Below are 26,641 nucleotides of genomic sequence, written 5' to 3' on the forward strand. Positions count from 1 at the left end.
CTCTTTCCACAACAGCAGTTAAAAAAATGAACATCAAATGAAAAACGGGGTACATTGGCATCCATGCTTATAGCCTATCCCAAACAATCCCAAATCCTCCGATTTCAATCTGATTTTACACACACCCTGGGGGTTAGGGTTAAATGCCTTGAAAATATTACAACATGCTTCTTGTCTTCTTTCAGTGAAACATCTCTTAACTATTTTTCACCTGGTGACGTGTAAACAAACACAGTTTCCTTATTTGTTCCGTGAAGGACATGTTCACTCATTTAGGAATTCTTTATTCATTACCTCAGTTGATGTATTAACGCGCTGTGAAATTGCAAGGTTGAAGAATTTACGAAGAAAAAAATGCCCTCAGCAGCTTTTACGGGAAAGAAAAAACCAACATTAAATAGTTAAAGTTACTTTCAGCACCATTGCTATTTCACAACAATCTAAGGCTCAGTTATTAAGATATCCATCTAGGCAATTCTTGACCAGGTAGTTTACAGATGCTTCATGTAAATTGTGGGCCTGAACTTTTTTTCACTACCACCCACTAAACAAGCAAAGAAAACAACTGGAACATTTGAAAGTTTAACAAAAACAGCAACTTCTCTTCTAGTAAGTGAGTAGTGTATTCCAGTTTAGGGGTTGGGGGAGGAGTTTCTGAAAGGATTGTCCATTTTTTAATGCATAAAGAACACCCCATCCCTAGAGCAGTGTCTCTAAAGCATTAGCTTTTTTTATTTTTAAACTGATAAGAGAAGTGAAAATAAAACAGTTTTTAAAATGGTAATGTGTCCCTGAATGGGTAAGTTCAGCCTCCACTGGATACATCACTGCTAATACTGCCAAAATTTTTGTTCTAAATGTTGCTTCAATGCACATGATTCACATTTAAATTTTATCTAATGCAAGTGCTCTAAAACCGTATGACACCCTTAAAATGGCAACATTGGAAATTTAAACAAAATCTGTCCCCAATGTGTCCTTCACTACAGCCGGAGAAGGTGACTCTGTGGAGACAGATCATGAGTTACAGCCAGAAGCACTCAGCAAAGATCTACTCACCCAGGAGGAGCATGAGGCAACAGAGTCCCACAAACAAAGACACCAAGAATTCCTGGAGTATAAATGCTTGCTTAGAGATAAGGTGTACCCATTGGTTACAGGTGAGGCTATGGGTTTATTATAGTAATCAAAGAAGCCATCGCAAGATGCACATGAATTAAAAAAGTTGCTTTTTTTTTCTTTTTTTTGGTGTGTTTTGGTTTTTATTTTTGAAAATTGAAAATGTAAAAGCAATACATGGTTTTTGGTCAGGTTTGCGCAACATTAAGAGCTACTCTGGTGGCAGGCAAGGAAATGGCTTGCTGCAGTAAAGCCACTTAGCTTATAACAGCTTTGTCATCAACTACAATAAAATGCAATGAATTATCTCTTGGGACTGATTCTCAGATATTTTTCACTTTCTTTAGAAGAATTTGCTCAGCAACATTTCCTGTTAAGCAGTTCTGACAAATTAGACCCAGTATTGCATCTGAGTACATTATTTACTCTTCACTAAACCAACTATACATATGAATGCAATAGCAGCAATTTCCAAAGTGGGCAAGCCGGGTTTGAGACCATCAGGCATCAGACATTAGGTCAGTCCATTACGCCCTGCCCTGTCATAGGACCTGCTAGAAGGGGGGGGGCATGCCCCCATTTGAAAAAGTGTGTGTGGCGGGGGCCACTTGCACGTCTGCCAGCAGTGCCTGAATGTCATCAGCCAGTGGTTTTCATCATAGATAAGCATTGTGGTGTAATTTCCATGTCACAAAGTGGCAAAAGGCGTCAACACATTTTTTCCTTTTTAAAACTTTTGGTATGCACAGAGTTTGTGATTGCCTTTGTCAGTCAGCAAAGCTTTTTTAGAATTTGCACCCTTAACTTTAATAGTCCTCCAATTTCAATTTGATTTTGCGTACACCCTCAGAATGAGTGTTAACGCAAGCATCTCAGCTCTGCACCATGCACACGTTAAGGGCACTGTTCTGCCTAGCAGTGGTGCATGATTCATGCAGGGGATTGTTTCCCCAAATCTCGGCTCATGTCCGTGGCTCAATCTTAAGCTCTGCAATCAGATTCAAGCATTTACCGCTAGATCTACACTTGAAAACTTGGGCCTTATATTACAAAATGGAGCTGCAAAGGTCTCATGTGTCCATGAAACTGAAGTGTGATCACAAGACAGACAAAGCCAAGATTCCAAAACTTCTTGCAGTTGCAGACTGGTCCCCCGTAAAAAAGTTCTCAGCCTCCTACTTCGCAAACTGATAGAGGCAGTTGGCTGGGAGCCTGTAATAAATGCTTTTAATTGGTACATGTTGGACCTCTATGGAATTTGCATGATTTGAGGGAAGTCAGGAAATTAAGGAAAAAGCCTTTATAGAAGTTTCACTGTCATGAGCAAGTGTCATTATTCTTTCTGACAGAGGTGGACAAGTTTCTTCAGGAGCTTCACTCCCCCTGTCAAGCAGGGGAAAAATCTGAAGATTGGAACAACTTCACGTATTTTAAAGAGGTTTGTTTCAGATTTATCCCAACCAGGGAATTTTTTGTTTTCAATTCCAATGTCCGTCTTCTGAACTTGGACCCAGTGTTATGATTTCCAACAAATATTAAGGACATGTTCAAATTAGTCTTTTTCTGGTTCAGCCCTTAATAATGGTTTGAGTTTGTTATTGATTTCAACCCCCTTTTCTTTCTGCCCCTGCAAAACTTTAGGGCTACTGTGATTCTCGATTATATCAAGTGACTGTAATTGCTAAAGGAGAATGAAAAGGAGAAACATTCATGTTTTACTTCTGTCTTTAAAAGTCAAGTTTGTTTGGAAACAGATTCACCAAAGTAGGCCTAGTGGCTCAAATGGAAGGGTTACATGGAAGAGAAGGTGCAGCTGAGGGGGGATCCATAGAAGACTACAGGAAAAACTTTGATGCAAATTTATTTTCTGTGTTGTCCTGTTATTCATGAAGGCAATGAGAAAGTGCAGCCAAGAGATTGCATAGAAGAGACAGTGATTGCATAAAATGTATGGCTTATATAGCCTTATTTAGGACAGTGCTTGTAATAGAAATTACCAATATATTGCTAGGTGACTGCATGCGCTGTGGGCACTTGTGGGTATCTGATTCTGCTATAGTATGAATGCAGCCAAGACTATTGCGTTGATTGTGATTGATTGTTGAAATCGCTTGGTTGACAGAATCTGTCCACATACAAAAAGGAACTTACTGACAAGATGGCAGAGATGCAAAGAGAGCGTGCCTTTGGGAGGTTGAGTGAGATCAGACATGCTGTTCAGCAGCTTGAGATGGAGTATGAAACGAGTAAAAGAAAGTGGGAACAAAGGGCAGCAAAGCAACAGGACTCTTGGGATTCAGGTATTGGCAAACATAAATCATAACGTGTAATTATTACATTATGATTAATGGCATGGAGCTATAAGCAGTATGCATGGCCAGTGGTGACAGCATAAATAACTTTAGTCAGGGCAATTAGCCCTTTGAAAATTTAATTCCAATAATGTCCGAGGCCCCAGTTACACTTCTCACATGAGAAAACTCACATCCGAGTATCTGTTCTCTGCACAAATACGTCCTCACTGGCAAAGAAGAGCCACTTGGCTCAAAGCTCCAGATGCGCCATCTCTTATTCGTACATACCAGCACACTCCCATGTCAGTACCACTCACTTCAAGGTCTAATTGATTTCCTTTTCTTGAACTTGCACTGACCCTTTACTGATTCAGATTTTTTCCAGGCTGTCACAGTTTCTTTTCAGTTGGCCAGCACAAGTCATAAGTCTTTTTGGTTATTTTTAACCCACTTTTTGGAGTCACAACTGGCACCTCCCCCCCAATTTTCTTGTATCATGACTCTTTTGTTTTTCAGACGTCGAGCTGGCAGACACCATGACTTTTGAAGAAGAGGCAGATGAGAAAGTCCTGCCAGTCCCTAACAGGCAAAAAGGGGGACAGAGCAAGTTCACTGGCTCCAGAAAAAAGAGAAAGCATGGCAAAGGCAGGGGGAGAAAGAGATAGATGAAAAGAGTAATGTTGTGCACACTCAACCTGAAACTGACATGGGCCTGGTCGGTCCTTCCACTCCTTTAGTGGGGTCTGGTTGGTTTTGATTTGTTTTGGTGGTTTTTCAGGACGGGTCAATTTGGTTGTGATATCTTGGTAAAAACTTGAAATGCGCCAAAATAAACTGAATAATCAAACTTTTCAGACATTCCTGCGGTGCACTATCACTACAGAATCACAGTGCCCAGTATGACCAAGATGCAAGAGTTTTCCTCCCGTGGTATAAATTTCTACACTCCAAATGGGACTTTAAGAGATACATTGCAACAGTTTTAAGTCCTTACAATAATTTGTCCAAAAGAAGTCATGCATCAGAGAGAACTTTTGGCACAGAAAGTAGACAATTCTGGGATAATTGGTTCAAGCTAGATATTTGGATTTTTCTGGGGTCGGTTGAGATTCTGGTCCGTTTGGGTTGGTTTTATCATGATTTTTGTTGGGTCAGGTCAGACTTTGGGAGTTCAGATCAGCTCTGGATCAGATTTAGTTGAAATCGATGATAATTTGGGTCGGTTTTGCCTGTAACGTTCAATCAGAAATAATGCACAACATTATTTAAAAGGAAGCAGGGCCAGCTTTGTTCCCAGGCGTCATGCACACCTTGAATACCCAGGTTGCAGAGAAAAATTCACTGCACTGAAATAGCACTTAAAATACACTCACATTTATACAAATTACACTCCCTTAAAAGGGAATGGCATTCCCTGTTTATTCATTGCTTGCCCTCCCCCCGCTACTGCAGAACTTTACAATTTGATACAGTTTCTTGTTGAAATGTAATTTTGCTTTGTACATAAATTGCCTAGTATACAGAAGGATACTCTTTTTGGTGGAATTATTGCTGCAGCCAAACAAAATGCTTGGTGCAGCTGCTGAATACTTTAAATATTGTATTTAGCAATTAAACCTAACCTTAATTTGCTATCTTTTGTAAGGATGTTTAGATGCTAAATATTTCGTGTCCAGTTCCTAAACATCAATGACCAGTGGCTGAATAGAATCCATCAAATAAACATGCTTAGCATTTAAACACATTTTCAAACTAATAGCAAGAAAGTATTTTAAAAAGTGTTTCATGGCTAAACATAGTTTCAGCAGTGAATACATTACAGTTGTTAAATCCAATCTTCCTGACATTTTTGCAAGCCACATTTGCATTTAGGACAGCTACTTTAGTATTAAGAATAAAACATTTTTATGTAGTGCGCTAAATTATCAAGCAAGATTTTGCAGAAGTTTTGGTTTTGCTTTGTTTGTTTTTCTCCTTAGTACTTCTAAAGTTGGCAGATTCTAAATGGTGTTGCTTTTGTTTTAGACTGCCATTGTGTGATTCCTTCATGGTGGGAGGAGCATAGATTATTATCACAGGGATTTTTGATGTAGAAAGTAAAATAGATCTCTAAAGATGGAGTCAGCCAAACTGTTCCTATGCTGATCAATATGTCTTTCTTTAACTGAGATTGTGAATCAATTTTTCTCCACGTAGTGATAACACGTTTTTAAAAAGAAATTTCTGAAATATTTTTCGTGTGTCATTCCAGCTCAATAATAGAAGTGTCGTACCCACGATAACGCTTGAGTTTTTAAAGGAAGACCAGTGTTACTAAACCATTATTTCTAGTCCTCATTCAGCCTAAACGTTTTCTATCCCTTTTATTTCAAAAAAGAAAGTGAGAAAATTCTCAGAAGATGTGACTCAAAATTAATTTGATTTATTACCAACTGCCATGCACATGAATTTCTGCCAAGGCATTTTAAAGAAGGATGATCGTGAGTAGCATAAGTTTGTTGACTTAAGTATCATTAATTTGTGGTATCAGGTTCGATTGTTTTGGGGAATTTGTTTCCACTGGTTAGTCGTAGCAATGGCTGTACTCAAAGATTAGAGTCTACCTATTCCACTCGCGGTTTACATCTAAATGCAACCTATGGCGGTGTATAGCGTTCAGCTCACAGAATCCAACAGCAGCTTTAATGGGAGAAGTATTTTATGATTCATATCCATTGTAGTTATTTCTGAATTTTCAGATGTGTTGAAGTAATCTTTTTCTTTTTTTGTCTCTGTATTTTATCCATGTATACATCATTGAGTATCTGTTGATATCATGGACCTATTGTATACTACAGCACCAGTTCCATGTAGCTGTATTTGGAGTAGGCATGGTTGAAACCAAAGTGACGTCACACTTTTGAACTTTTTAGAATGGAATGCAGTCTTGACAAGCGATGGCTCTTCGAATTGGTTAAAATTTATGACAGAATTTCTTTAGGTGCATTGTCATAAGAGCATTCAGTGAAAAATTATTCTTCTCAAGTAGGCAATAACTAACGCTACGTGTATGAACCAGCAGGTTCTGTCAATTGAAGTGTTCCGCACAGGTAGATTCACCTACACGGTCGAATTCACCTGGAATTTTATTTTCCTTTCGAGTACCTGTTGAAGAGATAGGCCTATACCCACATTTCCTGGAAGCCAAGCAATATAAGTATAAGAACAGAAAGTACCGTTAAGCAGGTTCGTAGACACAACCTGGGCCTATACCATAATAATACAGCGATGATAATAATGAGATGTAACGTTGAAGTTGTTGGATTTATTCCGAAGTATTTTGAAGTAAATGTAATCAATTTAAGTAAATCCACTACACAGACTAAACTATGACGTTGGCGCTTACCCGATTATGAGAGTTTCGTGGAAAGCCGGTAACATAAACTGCTATGATACACCCCAGCTCCTCGGTTTGGCATCATTTTTTTATGTGAAAAAGGCACCGTCACTCTGATTTGTGTTTCTTCAAATAAACTCGGGCGCTGCCATTCGTCACATGGTTGGGAATAAACATTTTGTACACGCCAACAATCGGCTTGACGATCACTTTACTGCGTCGGCTTGTGGGGATGTTCGTATTTTAGCCTGCAAAAAATGCCTTCAATTTCAAATGTTAATGAGTCAGTTTGTAATTTTTGTTGGAATATAATATGATTTTCAATTTCAACAATCGGTTGACCGAAGTCCAACAGTTGTCTCGGTGGTTCAACTAGTAATCAGTATGGGACCAACTGCTCTGCACCAATTCACTGAAGCTCCAAGCGAAGACAGGAACCTAATTGAAAACAGTCTTACCGTAACGTAACGTTGCGTCACGTAAACGAATAGTAAACGTAACCAACCACGATAAGCTGGGATTCCAAATCCAGTTATATCAACCCTCGATGAACTGGGTTATTTTTGCCCCCTCCCCCTTCTGCCCCTACCTAAGAACTTTGCGGTCCCATGCTTTATTTAAAAATTAATACAACATGGCATGTATAACTCCTTATACGTGTAAGTACAGATGTGAAATTTCAACTCAATCTGACAGTAGTTTTGTTACGGCCGTTTGAAGTCACGGCCACACACGTGGCAATAAACCTGTGCGCCCTCTTGTATTGAGCAATAGCAGCGGCCAAGTTTACTTTTTGGCTTACGTGATTCTTGAAAACATTTAAGCAAGATATGAGACGAAGATCCCCCCCACCCACCTCCCTGTTTTATGTTGGTCATTGTTTCACTGTGATCCCAGGAATTATTTTCAGACATCTAGGGGCTTGTATTAAGTGACAATAGCCTAGAGTGCGTAGAGAGGGTTCTTCACCGGTATCACGTTGTAACAATTGGCTGTCAAGCCAACTCGTGAGAAGTGCACGCATAGTACCACGCAATTTGGATCGATGTTCGAGAAGAAAATGACTAATCCCATGAAAGAAACCGTATTTTCACGACACAAAATGGGGTTCACAAGACATGATAATATATTCAGAAGCTAGAGATATACTGGGCTCCATTGGTCCATATTGTTACCGAAATCAATGCAAGGTCATACGTGCAAGTCACATTCAGGATTTAGGCCTACGGCCACGGTATCCAGATATCTCCAACTACCTCATCAATTCGACATCGGTGTACACACATCAATCGCTGAAGAGTTTGGAAGCCTAAAAATACTTCAATTGTGGCCAGATTTGTGAAGGAACTCGTGGTGGTTTGGCACGAAAGGCAAATGGAAAGTCTGAAGTGCGCCACGTGAGGGAACTATTTCCCTCCTTTCTCCATGACTGGACTAACGTTAGTAGGATGGCCTACCCGCAATTAATTGTAAGTGAACACTGCAGAGTCGCGCGTGCGAGTTTGGAATCCAGTTTTCGCGTCCATTTGCTATCCGTTGCGGAAAGGCAGGAATCCGATAAAAATGCAAATCTCAAGTAGCTTGACGATTATGGCACCCTAAGGCACAGCAAACCTTCACCATTTTTCACGGACAGCGAACAAACTGTGCTTGTACGTGTATTTGCATGCGTTACATATACCATGCATGCACTTGACGGCCAATATAAGCGAAAGCACGGGCTGTATGACGTCATGTGAATTGCCTATATAGGGATTGAACATGTAGGGGGTATTTTTTGCTGGGCATGTGGGGGAAAAACGCATGAGCGCTGCACGAGAGTGGTGGGTTCGATTTTAAAGAAAAAGTGGTTTCGCATAGACCGCAAGACGTTACTGAAAACTCCTAAAAGCTCAGCTTGTGAAAAACAGCACTGCTTCCTAAGTTTCCCCTGCTCTTTTTGGGCGAACCTGCCAACAAATTCGGTGTGGCGCTCTGGCGTTTCCTTTCTCATCTTACTTTTCATCAATTTCCTCTGCAGCCACAGCAAGGGAATGGAAGGCCCCCAAAATCTGTTTTTGCTTTGCACTCTGCATTTCCCCATATAACCTGCCTGGGAATAGTCAGAGGTAGAACAAAAAAGTTGAAAGTAATTTTCTCAATGACTTTTTTCAATCAAATGCCTGAGACTAGCTCTCCGTTTCATTTAATTTACTCTGATTCGCCCTCTAACAAATCTCATTTGCTTTTTAATCTGTTCTATTTTTAATACGTGTAGTCAACCAATTGGCAGTTCAGTGAACTTGGAGGGGAAGCGATCAGTAACCTACGGTGTGAGAGTAGCGCTTATTCAAGTGTAATGCACGTTTTATACTTCCATTCCAGATTTCTTCATTGAGACCAAAACCTTACAAGTATAGCTTGGCGACTTTTCTAGGCTTGGCGAACTGGTTTAGCGGCATTTTCGCCCGAGAAAAAAAACTTTGTGCATCTTTGAAATTTTCTGCGACTGTTTTGCGACGTTCGTGCGAATGTCTTGTGACAGTTGCCCAAACTTAGCGGCGACCTTGGTCAACTTATGGTCAACTTTGTGTTGCGAATTCGGCGAAAGTCGCAAGACATTCGTCCAACCCTCTTGAGACGTCTGCGCGACAGTTTTGAGCTGCTTTTGCACCCACGGAAACCATTTGGTCCTGAATCTTTTTCCTTGATTGAAATTTCGACCGAGCGTCCCTTATTATAAAAAAATTCAATTGGCAACAAATGAGTATACTTTGATTTTTTGTAATTTTTGAGTATTTCTCAATTCTTGTAAACACCGTTTCAGTACCCCGTAAGTACAACGAATGTTCCTTGTGGGATACCGTACTTCCCCATTGCGGTACCCCACAGGGCACAATAAACGCACGCAGCATGAAAAGCTTAGCCACCAATATGTGCATTTTAAAGGACAAGAGATTTAAACTTATCACGAAGATAAGGCATTTTATCTATTTCATGTAACATTTACAAATTGTATGACTGGATAACTGTCATAACTTTCACTTACAATTACTTTCATGTATCAGATGAGCGTACCGACAACTGAAGTGCACATCAGCTCATCGTCCGATACAGAAAGCTGCACATGAGAATCGAATGTGTCAAGTGCATGGAGGCACCTGTTCAACACCCTGCCACACCTCTTCCTGTGGTGTTCTATCTAGGCCACGTTACACTGCGCAATGAGAGCTGTTTCACTGTGCGATAATTGTTTGGCTGATCTGATGGTAAGGCTTCAATTTTCGTGCTTTTCAGGGAACGATCACAAGAGGTCACCACGTACATTTTAATATACCCTGATAGTTGACCTCTGAAACTAACCGCTTCAGAAATCCTTGGGTCGGGAACATAATGTGTGATAATTTATGTAAAGATGACCAAAGAAAAATGCTTGAATTGACGCAAAAATTCTATTAAAAAATAATTGTCCTTAAAATTTTAGACCTTGTAATTACTTCTCTTTCGTTACCTCTTAAAAATCCCTCGGAAAATACCTTTGTACAATATTTTACCAGCATAAATGTAAAGATATTGAAAAATCGCCTGACCTGAAGAGAAATATCTTGTCAGAAACTGCCCTCTCATTTCCGTAAATCTCATCTCAATCTCAAATGTAACAAAACATTTTTTTATGGTAGTCTTTAAGTAGAAACCGAAATTTAAAAAAGGAACGAAAGGAAATCTTTTAGATTTAAGTGCATTTAAGATCGTATAAAGTTAATTTTTAGGTTCGTTTCACCGCCTGCCTGCGGAAGCGTATTGCTGCCAACGCGAAAAAATACTTAAGCCTATCTCGTTTAAACGACATAGTAATCTCGTTTAATTAAACGAGATAACTACGTCGTTTAAACGAGATAACTATGTCGTTTAAACGACGGCGGCGCAATTTCTCTTGGATTTTGCGCTAACTATTAGCCTTAGCCTTAACAATGCAGTGAAACAACTATCATTGCGCAGTGCGACAACTCTCTTCGCCCAATGAGACTACTCTATATTACCGCGCAGTGTAACGTGGCCTTAATAAAACACCATATCTTCCGCCCCTATCTCCGTCTAATTCATCTCAGAGATATTGGACGTCTCCTAAAGACGTTTTTGCTGTTTGCAGAGCTGCTGAGAGGATCTCCCTAAAATGATTAACAGCAAACCATCTTGAATCTGCCACCTGCCGTTAACTATGGAATGCCACACCGTACAGATGGTTTGGTGCACGTGTTTCTTTCGACGGTACACGCCTTTTATGCTCCTTCGCGTGAGGCCGGCTATGGCATTGTTCTGGTGCGGTAAGTAGCCCGTCTAGAAATGGGAATTAGACAGTACGAGTTTGGAAAGACAACCAGCAAAGAGCTAAAAGAGAGCAAACATTACCTTTTAATTTTTGTTTATTTGTATTTTTAATCTGATAGCTGTCCGATTTGCGCGTTTTTTCCTTATTACTGTCTAGAGATACACCATAATACTTTCTTTTTGAAACAAAATCCTCCACAGCCACTGTTACAGCCTTTATTCAAGTCGGATTTCCCAAGCTTCGCCTCGTGAATGGAAAAGTCATTCCGTCCTGAGTTGAAGTGAACCCTCACTGGCGAAAGAAAGGCTGGTAAGAAGTTTTCCAACCATTATTGTACGCGTTTGACGTGCACGCGAAGACCATACTTTCCACCATAAATCTGTAGCATGTACTTAGCGTGCCCCGCCCCAAACGTGCAGAAACTCGCGCGCCAATGCGATGAGTCCGTACCAAAGGACTGTCAATTTCATTTTAAAACAAGCCCTTTTTTGTTCCCGCTCGGAGTGGACTGGCTAGGTTTTCCCGACCAATTTTACCAACCAATTTTACCAACTTCTCAATAAATTAATAATTAAAATTGAATAACAATACTGATTGTCACTCAACAACAACAAAAAGAAACATTCAGTGTCACTTTATACGCATTCCATCGGCTTTGTAAAAGGTGCTTACAAATAGAAACTATGACGTCAGTCATTACATTTTGCAGGGCTAGCGACTGGCTCAGAGCGGTTGCTGGGCTTTATTTTTCATTGATTGGCAGAAAAAAAAATCAGGCATCTTTTGAAGCATTCTGGCGTGTCACTAATTCTACAAAAGTCTGACCAATTAAAAAAAAAATTGGAGAAACTTCCCAAGAGAAGTGTTCCCGATGGTGAAACCATTGCCGAATATACATACTCTGGTGTCTTAAACACCTGTCCATAATTTATGCGCGTCACCACTACTTGGGCTAAGCGATGCGTGTCCGTCAAAATTGCTTGTTGGGCGATTTTGACGGTCGAACGGAACGCACACGTGCGTTTTCTTAACGGAGCCGATTTTGTGCCCATGAAAGTGAAACGCATGAAAGCATGGTGTTCGCAATGCACCCAAAAAACGTACGTATGGAAAGGCACCGTTACACGTCAAGAGATCAGTGTTATTGGATGAAGCAGCGACAAGTTTAAGGCCTATAAAGGAAGTGACTAACAAAAGCAGAATAAAACGCAGTAGACATATTACAAAGAATGTGAACGATAAACAAACCCTGCAAATATCCAGATTTTTCTGAAGATTTGTTTGGTTTGAAGCTATATTTCAAAGGTCAATCAAACATCCCCAAAGATCAGAAGTGACAAAGAAAATTTATAACCCTCCCCTAGAAAAATGGCGGAAAAGAAAATCCCACAGCCCTTTTCCTGTCATTATTTCGGTAATATTTGTAGGAGTTTTATATTTTCAAAGGTCCAAAAATGTCTTAAATGAATCCCTAAAGAAAATAAGGAAATTCGTTGGTTTAAAATGTATCATTAATTTACAACAGACAATCATGCGTCAAAAGATGCCAAAAAGGTTATCTTAGAATGACACAAAAAAACACTGAATAACCCAGAACGAAATGAAATGCACAGAATGAAAACAACGTTTGTTATAAAATGTTGGTTGCCTCAAAACTGATTTGAATGCCCAAAAAACAAAAAACTGAAAAAGGTCTATGGGGCGCGTCAGCAGGGTACAGTCTGGTTTCGCCATGACATCACAGTTTGATCATTTGTCTATAAATTCATAATTCATGCTGTCAACGGCGCAATAGCCCAACATTGCCCACGCCTGTCGTTGGTGGGCCTACTCGGCTGTCAGTGGTAGTCATCCTTGTTGATCGTGATTGGAAGTAACATTTCGTTTCTGCGACCTGACACAAATCACAAATTTAATGACAACGTCACATGCAAAGAAGATATCTCAAGTTTCACCGCTTTTTCAATAATATTGTTGCCGTCTTGAATGTTATTGTCGTCTCTTTTGTTTTGTATAGTTGGTGCCGCCGTTGCTTAAATGTTTCGCAGATGTGGTTAAATCTTTCGCGTATGAATTTCTCTTACTGCATTAATGCTTTCAACCAGCTAATAAGTGAAAGTGCAAGATCATGTTCATTATTTTTATTCTATACAATAAGACAAGTTAAGTGAAATCCGTCGGAATCCCGACACATATTTGACTGTGTGTGTGTGTGTGTGTGGTATGAGTAGTTTGTGGTACATTGGGCACTGAACACATTCGGAGCAAAGTTCAAACTTTGAAAGCTCATGGTAGGCCTATGTTCACCGAGCGACGTCGGTTCATTGCGATATTCTCAACGCGATTTCTGTGGAATCGTCCAAGCACCAGGTCCCGGAGGTGAAAGCGGAAATTATGATAAATGAAGCTGTAAATGACTGGGTTGATGAAGAGGTTGCAGGCCAGCAGCGTGGTGAAGGAGATGTACAAGGTCTCGTTTTCCCGAAGGTTGAGCACAAGTGCCCCTACGTAGTAACACTCTGACGGCGTCCAACAGATCACAAACACCGTGGTGACCATTAGGAGGGTCACCAGGACGTTCTTCTTGGCCCTGTGAACGAAGTGTTGCCGAGGGGTTACCGGGTTGACCAAATTCTTCGTCAGCGCGATGAGTATCTTACCGTAGGAATACACCATTGTCAGAATGGGCAGGACGTACTCCACGGTGAACGCAAGCACACCAATGCAAATCTTCATGGCGTGACTTACCGCCACGAACTGACAACGCCCTCGGATAGGCTCCACTAAGAGGGTTAAGTGGAAGCTGAAGGCGAAGCCGACACCCCAGGACGTCACTACCGCGCCCAGTTTTAGTGTAGTGTTCATGTGCTTTTGGTGCTTCAGCGGGTGGCAAGTCCCCATGAAGCGCTCAAGTGAGATAATGACGAGATTGTAGGTAGATGTAACGTTCAAAGACCAGAGGAAGTAATCGGAAAACAGGAAACTACAAACCAGTCTGTCGGCGGTGTTCCCTTCCTGGGAGACAACGACGGTGCTGGGGCGCTTGAGGACAGTACTGCAGTAAAACACGACCCCGGCAGCCGCGTCGATAAAAGACTGGTGCAGGATGAGGCGGTTGGTGAAAGAGCTGAACACTTTGTGTCTGACCAGCATCACAACGATGACCGCGCTGTTCCCGAGAGTCGCGAGGCAGGAGATGATAGTTTTAACGGTGTCGAGAGGGGAGCTGCCCAGCACGCCAATAGCGCTTTCTAAATCGGTGCTCGACCGATTTGATGCCATCGCACACAGGCTTGCAATTTCTTTTGAGTATTGGCTGGTCTTCGCAGTGCCTTTTAAGAAGCAACATGTACTGTCTCTATATAAATATTTGGGGAAAGTGTTCCATCTGAACTGAGCTGGTCTGTTGAGATTGGCTCGGTGTATGTGTGCGACAACATATGCGTGGTCACGTGGTATCATGACGCGGCTATATGGCGCACCCGTACAATACATGTACATGTATTAGGAAAACGCTAATAGCATAAACGTGCGGGTTCGTGCTGTCGTATCCGGTTCTTGTGACGTCACTTCAGTTTAAATCACGCCCACTGCACATGCATCGGTACCATTTGCATGGAACCGGCAGTTAACGCGAAACTTCAGTAATCGTCCAATGGGAGCTTGCAAATCGTGGCGCGTCCGCGTGTGTGACAAAGTCATATGCTACTAAATGCATCTGACTAAAGTGTAGCTGCGAATTATATTTCTCGGACACAATTTGCACTTTTCTTTAGTGGATGAATATTCATATACCTTCCTTTTTTGTGAAATGCATTGAAAAGAGCATTTTCTGTTAAATAATTATTAAACTGAGGGCGCTGTTGCTGTAATGTCATTCTGGGAAAACAAAGTTCAGTGCATAGTTTCTCTGTTCAAATTGTGAACCCAAAATAATACTTACTGAAACATTTTTGAGCAAGGGATTGATTCTTGCTTATTTGTATGCTAATAAACAACAATCGACCAGGAAAAAAAGAAATAATTAGTTTGGCAGAATCTGCAATATGAAGGAATTTTGTGTGTACAAATCAATGTAGCACTGAGGCTTTCTTCCTAATGACTTTGCGCATGAATATGCAAATTCATCAGCACAAAAACCCTAAAAGGGAGTAAAATACCCTTTGAAATAGTGAAACAAATGTTCAGAATAAGGTTAACTGAGACACGAACGTGCAATTCTTTGCCGCTATTATACAGTGCAATAAGTAGGCATGATGTGATAGGACCTGCTGTACGACCGCGGGGAGAATGAACCAGAGACGCCATTACTGCGATGGCAACAAACTGCGCGCATGCGTTCGGTGCGAGCCATGACACGTGTACGAGGGAAGTTACCAACAAGCCCAATGTCGCCTGCACGTCCTTTGTGCATGCCGGCGGCATGGGAGATGAGGGGTTGTCTTCTACTTGCCATGGTAACATTCGACAATTAAGGATATGCCTACCGAGCGCGCAGGTGATTTAATCTACGGAATTAATCACAAATCGAGGAAAATTCTTGATCAAACTGGCCACAATTATTTGCAGTTGGAAGTGGACTTGGCATGTTTTTCTACAAGTCTCGTAGTATACATGCAAATTTCCTTTACAAGCGCAGGTGCAGTGTTCGCCAAGGCACGAGTTACTCAGACCGATCGTAGTCGGGCAATACCGATAAACACTGAACAACATCCTGGTCGCGGTCAGCAATATTTTGTTAATACACAACATGTACTTTCCTATATGGGAAAAGTGGTTTTATTGCCAGTCTTAATAGGAGATTAGTCTTCAAGCCTATTGGAAATTTCCCTTTATCCGCCAGTCCTACTGTGATATATGATATTGGAATTACAGGCGAAACGATGGATGGCAGCGCAAATCATCATTTCGCCCATACATTCAGTGCGCATTATTCGTAACCACTCACGGGGTACATTGCCTGTCTAAGCTTCAGGTTCTCGTAACACAGTCGCTTTTTTGCTTTTCGGTACTGCCAACTCTTCATTTCAGATGTTGCAACCACGTTGAATCTACATGGGCTGGATAAAGTTCGTAGAGGTTTTTTTCATCGAAATATAAATTCATAAAACGTTCCGGCTGGAATTCTTCAACTGTGTATAAATTCCCTTTATACACGGGGTGAATTTGCCCATAATTTTGATCTTAGTCGAGCGTCGCGTAGATCATGTTCATGTAGTTTGGAATGCGATTTGGCGGTCTTTGTGTTTATATGAGGCTGTAGATCCGGCCCATGCGCTTTGAGGTATAAAGGGAAACCTTACTGACAAAGACAACCTGGTCGGTAGTTTTCATTCCACGCCATGTTGGTTCCACTTATTGCATGCGGCTCCGGGGCTTTTTCACTGTGGAAGGGGACTGTTGGAAAGTCGTGTTAGAAAGTGATTGGGAGCACCGTTGAATTGTCGCTCTGTTTTGAAAACGTCTTATACTTTTGAAGTCACTAAACTCTGGTGTGTTACTGAAACGGTGAGTATGAAAAAACTGTCGTTGGCTGTTCACGGCGATTGCTTGATCCCTGGCTCAGTGTAAAAACTCAATTGACCGGCCATCATTTGCGGGCAATTGTTGGTGACGTTGTTGTGTTGTCTGAAAGCATTGCTCGTGGTTATCCACGCAGTTCTCTGATTAAGTGGCTCCGTGTGTGAGCCTATAATCCAGCAAGAAATGAGACCGAGGGGTCTTTCACAAAAAGCCCAAAATTGCGGGCCTATTTTTGGACAGAGGCGGACAGCTAAATTCAGAATTGAGCGCTTAGTTTCACTGCTATTTTGGGGGTATCTTCCTTGAAAGGCGAATAAAAAAAATTCGTGGCTACCCCCATGAAATTGAAACGAAAAGTGATCTTCTGGCCATAATCTTGAATTTCCAGTGAAAAAAACGGAGGCCAAACTCTTCACGAGAGTCAGCAGGCGGCGCTATTTCGGTCAGATTTTGCACTGTTTTCTATGGGCGCGTATTATGTGGTCGAGTTCGGGCGTCCATTCTTGACACGGGTTTCGTGTTTTCTCGCGCTCGAACGGCGGGAACGAGACCGAAGAACACTGTTCTTGGAACAGGATCACACACCACCTTCTCGTCAGGATTTCACACGAACACACGGAAAAGGTAGTGAGGTTTGATTTTTGAACAGCCGCAAAAAGTAGGTCCCAACAGATATGGCGTTACAAAGCTGAAGACAATGGAAAGTTTTGACAGAAATGAACTTTTTTTAAATTGAAAAGAAGTTAGCCCAGTTATCCAACATTAACTCCCGAAGAATGCACAAAAGACGCTGCCATGTTGCATGTTGCTTGCCACGTTAATAACCGGTTGTACATTCCCGGCGTTCGAGCGACCGACCCACGAACAACAAATCGAGCAGTTCGTGAACAAACGAGAACAAGCCGCCAGAACTCGGCCTTGGTATAGTCTTGGTGAAGACGTTGAGGGCGCGCTTCATGATGAATGCCGCTTGATGTAGCGAAGCTGTATGAAAAGTTGAACTCGGTTGGTAGGCGCAGGCCTGTGTTTCATTATTTTGGGTGTCCATTAGTTTCTAACGTTACATAGAGCAAGGAGTGGTTACTGGGCTAGTAAATGTATGGGTCTAATCTTATGACGTAAGCTGTGGCTGCTTAAATCATGGAAATTATGGCTGGCCGGTACTTCGAATAGGCTAGCCTTCTTCCACAGTCGTCATGGTCGTAGACAGCCGTGTACGTCTACAAACTCCCATAAACACATTTTTGGCAGTTTTGATTGTCCCCACTTACTCATCCATCACAGCTACTGAGCTAGGCCTAGTTTGTACAACCGAATTTCATACATGCCTTCTTGGTGAAGGTAGATGTCTGATGGGGAGGTTTATAACCTTTTTTACAGCTCCATGATTCACCTTATAATATCCTCATTAAAATGGTGAAATTCTGGAGTATTTTGCCCATCCACACTAGGCCCTACAGCAAATCAGCAGTACATAGACCCTAAGCAAGGACCATACACTGAGACAGATGAATAAATTCGTTACGCATACTTAGCGTGCTCCGCGTCAAATGTGCCATTGGTCTCTATCATAAATGTGTGCCTATGCAGTGAGTACCCAAAAAAATGCTGGCTTTTGTTCCGCTTGACCAATCGCAACACGGCTCTAATCTTTTCCTTTTGATTTCTGGACCTCATCCATATGAAAACTAAGCTATAATATGATTGGTCACTGGAATGGTGGCTTTTATGTGTGGGTGACAGGAAAAGAAAAGGAACAGTACTCAGTAGCTGTGCTGTGATTGGTCAGGCTATCACTCAGCTGACAATTATTTAGAGCACTTGCTGCTGACTTTCTGTAGTGTGGATGGGCAAATTGCTCAAGAATTTCACCATTTTAATGAGGATAAACCTCCCCAGCAGACATCTAACTTCACCAAGAACGCAGGTGTGAAATGTGGTTGCACAAATAGCTGTGATGGAAGAGTAAGCTGGCACAGTCAGAACGGCCAATGTGTTTATGGGAGTTGGGCTATCTGCAGGGTTTGTATAAACCTTACCATCTGGAAGTAGCTGGCCGGCAGTTAAAAGAAAACCTAGTCCTTGGCCTCATCCTATGCAGCTGCAGAACTCCAGATAATATCACATGAAGGCCTAACTACAAAACTCTTAATGAAAATACAACCCAAGTTTAAAGGAACCAATGTCCATTCTGAACGAATATGAAAATCAATAACCGACGAAAGGTGATATTTCTGCAAACCTTGGTTTGACCGTCCATACAAGTTGTAAGGCCAAGGCAAAATGAGATTGGTCTATGTAGGCCTAAGGGGTGCGGTCAGCATGTATCTTGCCAACCACCATGGCTACTTCCTAGACAGTAAGGCACTAGTTCATTCAGAAAATACACCGTCATCATGACCACAAGCGCAGCGGATGACGAACCCTTCTTGGGTAAACCATATCGATAGCTTAATTACACTTACCATGCTTACTAACCAGCTGCTAACTGGTTTACAGTTTGACAGTAAGTAGACCTAGGCCCCTTAGGGCTGGGCTAGTAGTAGTACTTGGCGGGATTGTGTACCCCCACAACTGTGGGGCTTGTCGTCCGCCATGCTACCACACATGGCAGACCAGCAGGGCGGATGACAAACCCCGCCGTTCTGAGGGTGGGGGACTGTGTAGACTATGCTCTTATTCCTCCATCATGTGTAGACACTATGGGTACCTACCGTCCGTACCCCCCATGGCATCCCTCAAAATTAGGCTGTGCCCCATGAGTGGACCAGCTGCAGTTTGGGTGTAATCCGCTCCGAGTTGAACAAAAGAGAGCGTATTTTTAAATGAAGTTGACAATCCCTTTGGTACTAGCTCACCAATAAGGTATGCAAGGACATGTATATGCGCATGCTTGATGTGGAGCACGCTGAGTACGCTTAACAAATTTATTCTGGAACGTATGGTCTTTCGAGACCGCGTGCAAGAACCCGTTGGAAGCATCTGTCTCTCTTTCTCCGATTGGGGGTGCACTTCAGCTCGGGGCAGATACCTCCATGTAGAATGTCATGTAAAAACATGGCACAGATGTGCTGAGCATGTACCAAAGTTACATGAAGCATGTAAACCAGAGTTAGGCCCTGCTGTCATGCTGTACTGTCATGGTTAGTTAATTGCCCCAAATAATGTTTTTTTCCATGTTTAAGTGATGTCATTTACACATTTACATTACAAGTTGGTGATATTTTTGTCTTCCTGGATTTCATCTGGCACGATTGAATGAGTTTTGTTGGGTTGGATATTATATCTTGAGAGACAAAGTTGAGACCCCAAAATGAGGTATAGAGCCCTAATCACGAAAATTCCAGATGTCATGAGCATTTGATCTTGAGTTACTGGAGCTTTGTGTAAATTCGTGTGAACATATTTGGTTTTCAGCTAAAATGGACAAATTTTTGTTTGAAATAATGGCACTCAGACACAGAAATTTAAAATACAGGCATATGCGTAGTGGGGCCGTCTGCCTGAAAAGTAAACCAGAACATTTGCCTTCACTGTACCCAACCTCCAGATAATCAGTGTCTTTCTCGCATTTTCCCCTTGCAGATGTGCCTCACAGAATTTCAGTCAAGGTCCTGACCATGGAACAGAACATACAGCCAAAGAAAGCGGCCAAGAGCCGAGAATGTGTCATTTGCCAGACTAAGTCAAGACATGGGATGTTGGTTCACGGCCGAATGGGCATCCGAAAGGATTTATCCCTACTCATTGAAAAATATGGCAGCATCAAAGTCACCAAAGGTCTGATGTGCTTGAAGTGCCTGAGGCGGCTTCAGTCCATACACAAGCGTGTACAGCAGTTCCGAGCACTCTGTCAGAAGAGCCCATACAACGTCATCACCCACAAGCTTGTTCGAGTCCCACCCCTTAAGGGGAAGGAGGTGAAACCGGACATCATCCCTATGAAGCTTGTGCCCATAAGTCACACTGACTTGGACACAAACTCTAACAGACGCCATACTGATCGATCGGCAGGGAATGTCATGCCCGTGGCTCCCAAACCTCTGATGATGTTTCCGGGATCTCCCAGACCCTCTTTTGCAGTCGCTCCGCAGGTGTCGGTAGGACCAGCAACCGTTCCTGTACCAGTACAGCCGCAGACTTACCAACTGGAAGCTGGTCTGCAAAATGTCTCGCCCAGTGTGTCCAGTGTTGCTGTGGACGGTTCCCTAAAAACCCTGCTGATAATTCCGAATCAGACTCCACCAGGAGCACTGCCAATGGTGCCAGTAAATTTCCCCTCACAATCGCCACTTGTCTTTCCAAATCCTGCCTCAGTTGGACAAGCGCCAATGGCACCAGTGGCTGGTTCCTCAAAACTTGTGCATATAGCTCCCAAACAGGTACCAGTGCAGAACATCGTGATCAGCCCTCAGGATGCTGTAAAGCAAGCCACTCCCGAAGAATTGACAGCAGCACCTACGCCCAAAACTTCAAAACTATCTAAGGATTTGGAACTGGAAGCTGAGGAACAGCAGCCAACCTTGCGCTCGCGCTTCGGTGACCATTCCTACCACCTGCCTGAGAAATCGGCCTCAGAAATCCTCAGCCGGCATGCTGACACATGGCTTAGGTTCAGGAATTACTCCGATCCGGAATGCCTGGGTGTTGACGACATCAAGACCATGGTGTCGAAATCGGTTGAAGGTTCGGCCAAGAAACTGGCCAAAGCGGCCCTGGCCATCCCCGGCCTGCGCAGGATGATGATCGCCCAACTGATGTCAGACTTCGACAGTGCCCTGTGCAAGATATCCAACCGTAAGCTTGGCACCCTCAGCTGCCTGAAGCCGGTGGGCTACAGTGAGCAGACCAGCTTCGACTGGGACAGCGTGATCATAGAAATGGACACGGTGGTGCCAGAGCTGCTTCAGCTGTGCTTGGCCGCGTTGAATAGGTCATCCTACCTGGAGAAGCACATGAGAAGGGCAGTCCTAGAGACAGTGCCTAGGATTGGGATGGTGTTTGCCATCCTGGTCCAGGGGCGTGTCAAGGAGCTCAACAGGGTCCAGCGCGTCATAAGTGTGCTGCTGCGTCAGAATGGCTGTGATGGAAAAGTATGTGATTTTCTTGACGAACAGTCTTTACTAAACCCACGGGACAAGCAGGCGTCAAAATAATCTTTCAAATACCAAAACCAAATTTGAAATAATCGGTAACACAGGCCACAAAGATGTATAGTCAAGGATTGTATTTAAAACTCACACTGCAGGGGGCTTTTAGGTTGTTTTTCGAAATTGTATTATCCTTGCATATTTTTCCATTTTTCCTGCCCCACCTAGCTCTGTAACATAAATTACAAATCTTGAAATACTGCTTTGGAGGCATTTGTCACTTCAAGCTGGATATTTTGCTTATTTGAATCGGAATTCATTTTTTTCTTTTCTTTTTAGTTCCTCATTTTTCAACATTCTGCACTGGCGTCATAGTTACGTGGGTTGGCAGGGAACTTTTGTCTATTTTCTTTCGGAGTCAAAATCTTAGGGCTGTGCCGAATGTCGGAAATATTTGATCATTATCGAATATTCCAATAGTATTTTCCAAAGTTGAATGTTCGAATGCAAAATGTATGAGAAGGAAAGATTTTCTTATGTTTTAAATGAGAAAAAATGCACTATGGAGGCATGTTTTAAGCAGATTCAAATGAAAAGTGACAGAAATCTTACTATTCAAAAAGTAAATTATTCATTAAAATGTTTAAAAGGAATGAAAATTTTCAGCAGACAAGAAGTACTGTTTGTCTCTTAAATCTTGCTAAATCGAAGCTAGAGATACTCCTAAACGTGAGAAGCTATGATAGTGATTATTTTGTGTGCATATTGCAACTATTTTTGTATACGGTTTGTTCATCAACAGTCTGCCGGTCGGTATGACTGAATATTTGGATTTGAGATTGAATTGAAGGTTGAATGTTCAACTAGTGAATTATTCGAAATGGCTCAGCACTACAAAATAATGCCAGCTTTAGATGAAAAGAACTTGAATCTTTTTTGTATTTATTAAGCTGTGCTGTCTTTATGGAAATTTTGTCCCAAAATATTGGAAGATGTTTACAAGTACCGGTATTGAACTGACAAAAATGGCACTGGGCATCCACCATTTGGAGTTGGATATCTGGGACTGGCATCCAAGTAGTAACCCTATCTATCTGTTGATCCTAGATGTATCAGGGATTGGTCACCTATGTCGCAAAATCATCAAGTTACATTATCTTTCGTGACAGTACTAAGAATAACAGGAAATGGTAGATGGGTAATTAACTCAAATGTTCACCTATGTCACCAGACAACGTTAGAGCATTTCGTTTATAAATTCACTTTTGATTAATTGGTGTTTGATTTTCAAATTTTAGATCGTTTATCAAAAGCTAAACCCGCTGGGCTTGTGCATGTCCTACACCAACATGCTCGAGTTGATGCGAGGTATAATTCACACCAAAATGGAAGCGCAGAGGGAAGACAGCGAAGAGGATTCATCAGACGGAGAAGGCACGGAAACAGGCATGGACACGGAAGCAGCCGACAGCGTCCAGACCATGGGACAGGCGAGACCCGGTGTTGCCCTAGAGACAAGCCGAGAAGTGGAGGATTCCACAATTGTCACCCAACCCTGCGGCTCTGAAGGTCAGACGGAAGCCAGCCTCCCTGGAGTGGCTCAGCAACAAGACGCTGCCTTTATTCCCCGTTTCGGTGGAGCCAAGAGGATTTTCTTGCTGCCCAAGGCCCCACCTATTTAAAAGCCTTGATGACTATCAACTGGAAATAACTGCCTTGACTTTTTTGCTTAGGAAATTTCCAGAACCCTCTGAAGCTCTGTGGGATAACACTGACTAGTTTTGCACTGTTAGGTGTCAGCAAGCCCCTTGGGAAGTAAGCTGTACCTTCCGCGAGCTTTCAAAATCTCCAAACTCTACCGATATATCCAGCAAGAAAGGAGACAGGGGTACCTGTGCCCCACATGTCCAATCCCTGTACGCACTCTAGATTATTGTCACTTAACACATCCTCCCCAGATGTCTGAAAAAATTCTTGAGATTCCATTGAAACAGTGACTAACACAAAGTGGGGGGGAGGGTTTCTCTCTGTCTCATATCTTGCTTCATATGTCTACCAGGTGGCTCCTGTGGGTATATTACACTGAGCAGTTAAGTCCGGTCAATAAGCCCTTTGCAAGTTAAATTTGATTGAAATTTGCTACAGGGAGTTATCTGGTTGCACATAAACATAGCAATTTGATTTCCCCAGACTAAAGGCACTGTTATACATGTACCTCATGATTGAGGGCAAGCTTTTGCATAGCGACTACCATCTCTGGAATGGACTGGTTCCTTGGTGCTTTTCTTATCCATTGAAAACAGTTTATCCGTGCAAGGTGTCTCTTATGTAACGAAGCAAAGCTTGCCCTGAATCATGAGGTATAGCAACAGCGTCTTTAGTACAAATTGTAATTGTGTTCATGTAAATTTAAAGAACTCAATGTACCAGATTTTATAAAATCTAAGTCACAGATTCTAAGTGAGATGGGTTTGTGCCATTTTTATGATGACCCACAACAACCTTGTAAGCCATCCTTTTCTATCATTGCATCATTTGCCTACGAATTGAGATTCCATTGTCTGGGACTAGTCGCATGGTTGTTAAGGATGAACTGACCACACCATGTGACCTTAGTCCAGTTATAAAGTAGAAGCATGTTAAAGTCTCCCTCCTTTGTTACACTTCAACATCTGAGATATGCATGAAAGCACAAACAAGACTGTCATGTCCACTTATTTAACAAAAAATGTTGTGACTTGTTTACTCGGTGCACAGAGAATTAGACTTCAGTGCAAAAAAAATGGAACACTGGGTGTGCCAATATTTGAAATTATTGTCCTTGCCATATGCAATTACATATTAAAACATGGGCAGTGCTCATATGAAACCAAATTTCTGTAGTCAAAGACATAAGTGAAATCTTTTGCTTGTAGATTTGTAGGAGTACAAATGGAGATGCGTCTTCATGTCAATTCTGTTGCTATAGTCAAAACTTTATGTAAATTTTATTTGTGACATGCTCATGCTCCAATGTGAAGTTGTCCGACAAAAATAATATGAAGTAAGTTCACAGAATTATTTTTCTGCTTGCTTTCATGTGATTTGTGGATTTTTCTGCCTTTATTGGTTTGCACTGAAATGACATGTACAATTGCACTGTAAATTGATCCAAAGTTTCCAGTCTAAATCTTGGACGTTGTGTGAAGATGGATGCTTAGTTAACCTACTTAACATTCCCCTAAAATAAAAGGCACTCAGAAAATCTGCAGGGCGAGCACTCAGTGCAGGTATCAGAATCAGGTGCCTTGATGGCCACTCTCTTCCCACAGGCCAGTTGGTTTTCTAATACAAGTGCCCTTTGCGAAGGTGACATTGCCTTGCCTCTTCAAGAATAAAGCTCCTGCCCTAAAATCCAGACCTGCCAACCTTACCGTACTCCTTCCTGAGGTTGGGCATTACCACACAATAGATTAAAAGGTATTTAAATGAGCCTTCAGTTCATTTAAATTTTTGAATTTCAATTTTGAATTTCTTTCCTTTTAAGCAGCAGGAGAATGGCCCAATTTTAGAATGAGCTTGATTTCAGGAGTTTATTTTACATATAGTTGACATTTGTTTATGGATGCTAAAACCAAGAATGGACATGTAAGCTCAGATAAAGTTTTAGGTTCCGTCACGATAACTCTCGTCTGATTTGAAATAAAAAATCTTGCCAAGTTCTCCCATCTGCCTCTCTTTTTACTAGAAGTTTGCAATAAATTTAAGCTTTCCACTTGTCTCAACAAACTACGAAGCAGCGAGTGCAAACAGAAAGCCTAGTAGGATGAAAGTTCCCCTTAGAAGCTAAAGAATTGACCGAAGAGTCAGAACTATTAAGTCATCTTGGAGATAAAACAAATTAAATTAATACTTGCATTAAAATATTTTACTGGTCCTGTGTTAGGTGCCTACAAACAGGAGGTGGGTGTAATTGTCTTAGAAAACTATTAAAGTAAACAAGCAACCACAAAATAAACCAAACCAAAGCAAAAGATTTTGAGACAAACTACATGAAGTTTGTCATGTTCAAAAGTAGACAAAAGAAACTTCAGACAAATACTGCATCTATACGTTTAAAATTGAATGGTCTTTGGATAGCATTGCATTTGACCCAACTAAAACCCAGAAAACAATAACAAAACCAACAAAACTAGAAAACAAAAACTGTGAACGATTCTTTTGAAACTTATCTGTACCGGGAACAGGCAATTTTTGAAGTGGCTTAGGGGCCTATAAAGGCTTTGCATGGTAGCCATCTTGCAGGGCAGTTGTTTTGTTCCACTGGGAAACCTCCTTTGTGTAGATCCTGAAGAAAAGCACTGGCCTGCAAGATGGCAGCCATGCAAACCTTCTACAGCCGGACAACTTCCCTCACGCACCCCGCCTTCATACTCGGTGATGGCACCATTGCCCTGTCAGTTTACTGTGTGTCATTTCGGCTGGCATTGGCACCTAGTATATTCCACTGTTGTTGGCTTTTTAAAAAGAGATTTAAGTGGAGGCAAAGAATTTCTGGGCTGGGTATAATGCAATATTGCCAACAAGACCGTCCAAATGTAGGCCAAGGGGTGCAGCATTCGATTACTGACAATTTTAATTTCTTCTTGTTTACTTTTGGCACTGCAACATTCATCAATGTAACATCCGAATTTCTCCTGGCCAAAATCTGACATTTTTAATTAAAATGGATGTTGCTACTTCAAAAAACATGAATTTACAGGCAGAAAATGAAAAATTTGTATAATCCACTTTTAGAGCTCCAGAACAGGGACGAAACGAGCCGAGTAAAGGTGCACACGTAAGTAGGCCAAAATCCATCTGCAGAGCTCATAGCAACAGATATTACAGAGTTCTAAGTGACTCAGCCATGTAATTGGGGAATGCAGAAATATGGCACTCAACATTTGGC

At 41.8% G+C, this 26,641-nt stretch overlaps 3 protein-coding genes across 13 annotated transcripts in view; 2 read left to right on the plus strand and 1 right to left on the minus strand.

The window, feature by feature from the left end:
• Positions 1-7,122, plus strand: part of LOC110983459 (TPR and ankyrin repeat-containing protein 1-like) — a 90,847-nt gene extending 83,725 nt beyond the window's left edge. For all 7 annotated transcript variants that reach the window (XM_087134914.1, XM_087134917.1, XM_087134918.1 and 4 more), the window contains 4 exons: positions 990-1,160; positions 2,469-2,557; positions 3,242-3,419; positions 3,930-7,122. In XM_087134914.1, coding sequence (XP_086991040.1) covers positions 990-1,160; positions 2,469-2,557; positions 3,242-3,419; positions 3,930-4,078 — 587 coding nt within the window. In that variant the 3' untranslated portion in view covers positions 4,079-7,122. The remainder of the gene's footprint in view (positions 1-989; positions 1,161-2,468; positions 2,558-3,241; positions 3,420-3,929) is intronic.
• A 2,723-nt stretch (positions 7,123-9,845) lies between these two features.
• Positions 9,846-25,422, plus strand: LOC110989104 (uncharacterized). 5 transcript variants are annotated; one of them, XM_022253236.2, is made up of 5 exons: positions 9,846-10,037; positions 10,919-11,093; positions 11,299-11,407; positions 20,207-21,714; positions 23,010-25,422. In XM_022253236.2, exons 4-5 carry the CDS (start codon positions 20,242-20,244, stop codon positions 23,391-23,393), a joined length of 1,857 nt encoding a protein of 618 aa, XP_022108928.2. In that variant the 5' UTR covers positions 9,846-10,037; positions 10,919-11,093; positions 11,299-11,407; positions 20,207-20,241; the 3' UTR covers positions 23,394-25,422. The 5 variants fall into 5 exon arrangements, with proteins under 5 accessions (XP_022108928.2, XP_022108927.2, XP_022108929.2 ...); XM_022253235.2 differs by lacking the exons at positions 9,846-10,037; positions 10,919-11,093; positions 11,299-11,407 and adding an exon at positions 17,537-17,626; XM_022253237.2 differs by lacking the exons at positions 9,846-10,037; positions 10,919-11,093; positions 11,299-11,407 and adding an exon at positions 17,642-17,835.
• On the minus strand, positions 13,385-14,380 carry LOC110989091 (trace amine-associated receptor 2-like). Its single transcript, XM_022253218.2, has one exon. The coding sequence runs from the start codon at positions 14,378-14,380 to the stop codon at positions 13,385-13,387; it is 996 nt and encodes a 331-aa protein (XP_022108910.2).
• Positions 25,423-26,641: the final 1,219 nt, after the last annotated feature.

Source organism: Acanthaster planci, linkage group LG03, assembly GCF_054643075.1.
Source record: "Acanthaster planci isolate LZ-2023a linkage group LG03, COTS_SCS, whole genome shotgun sequence".
NCBI classification, from domain to species: Eukaryota; Metazoa; Echinodermata; class Asteroidea; order Valvatida; family Acanthasteridae; genus Acanthaster; species Acanthaster planci.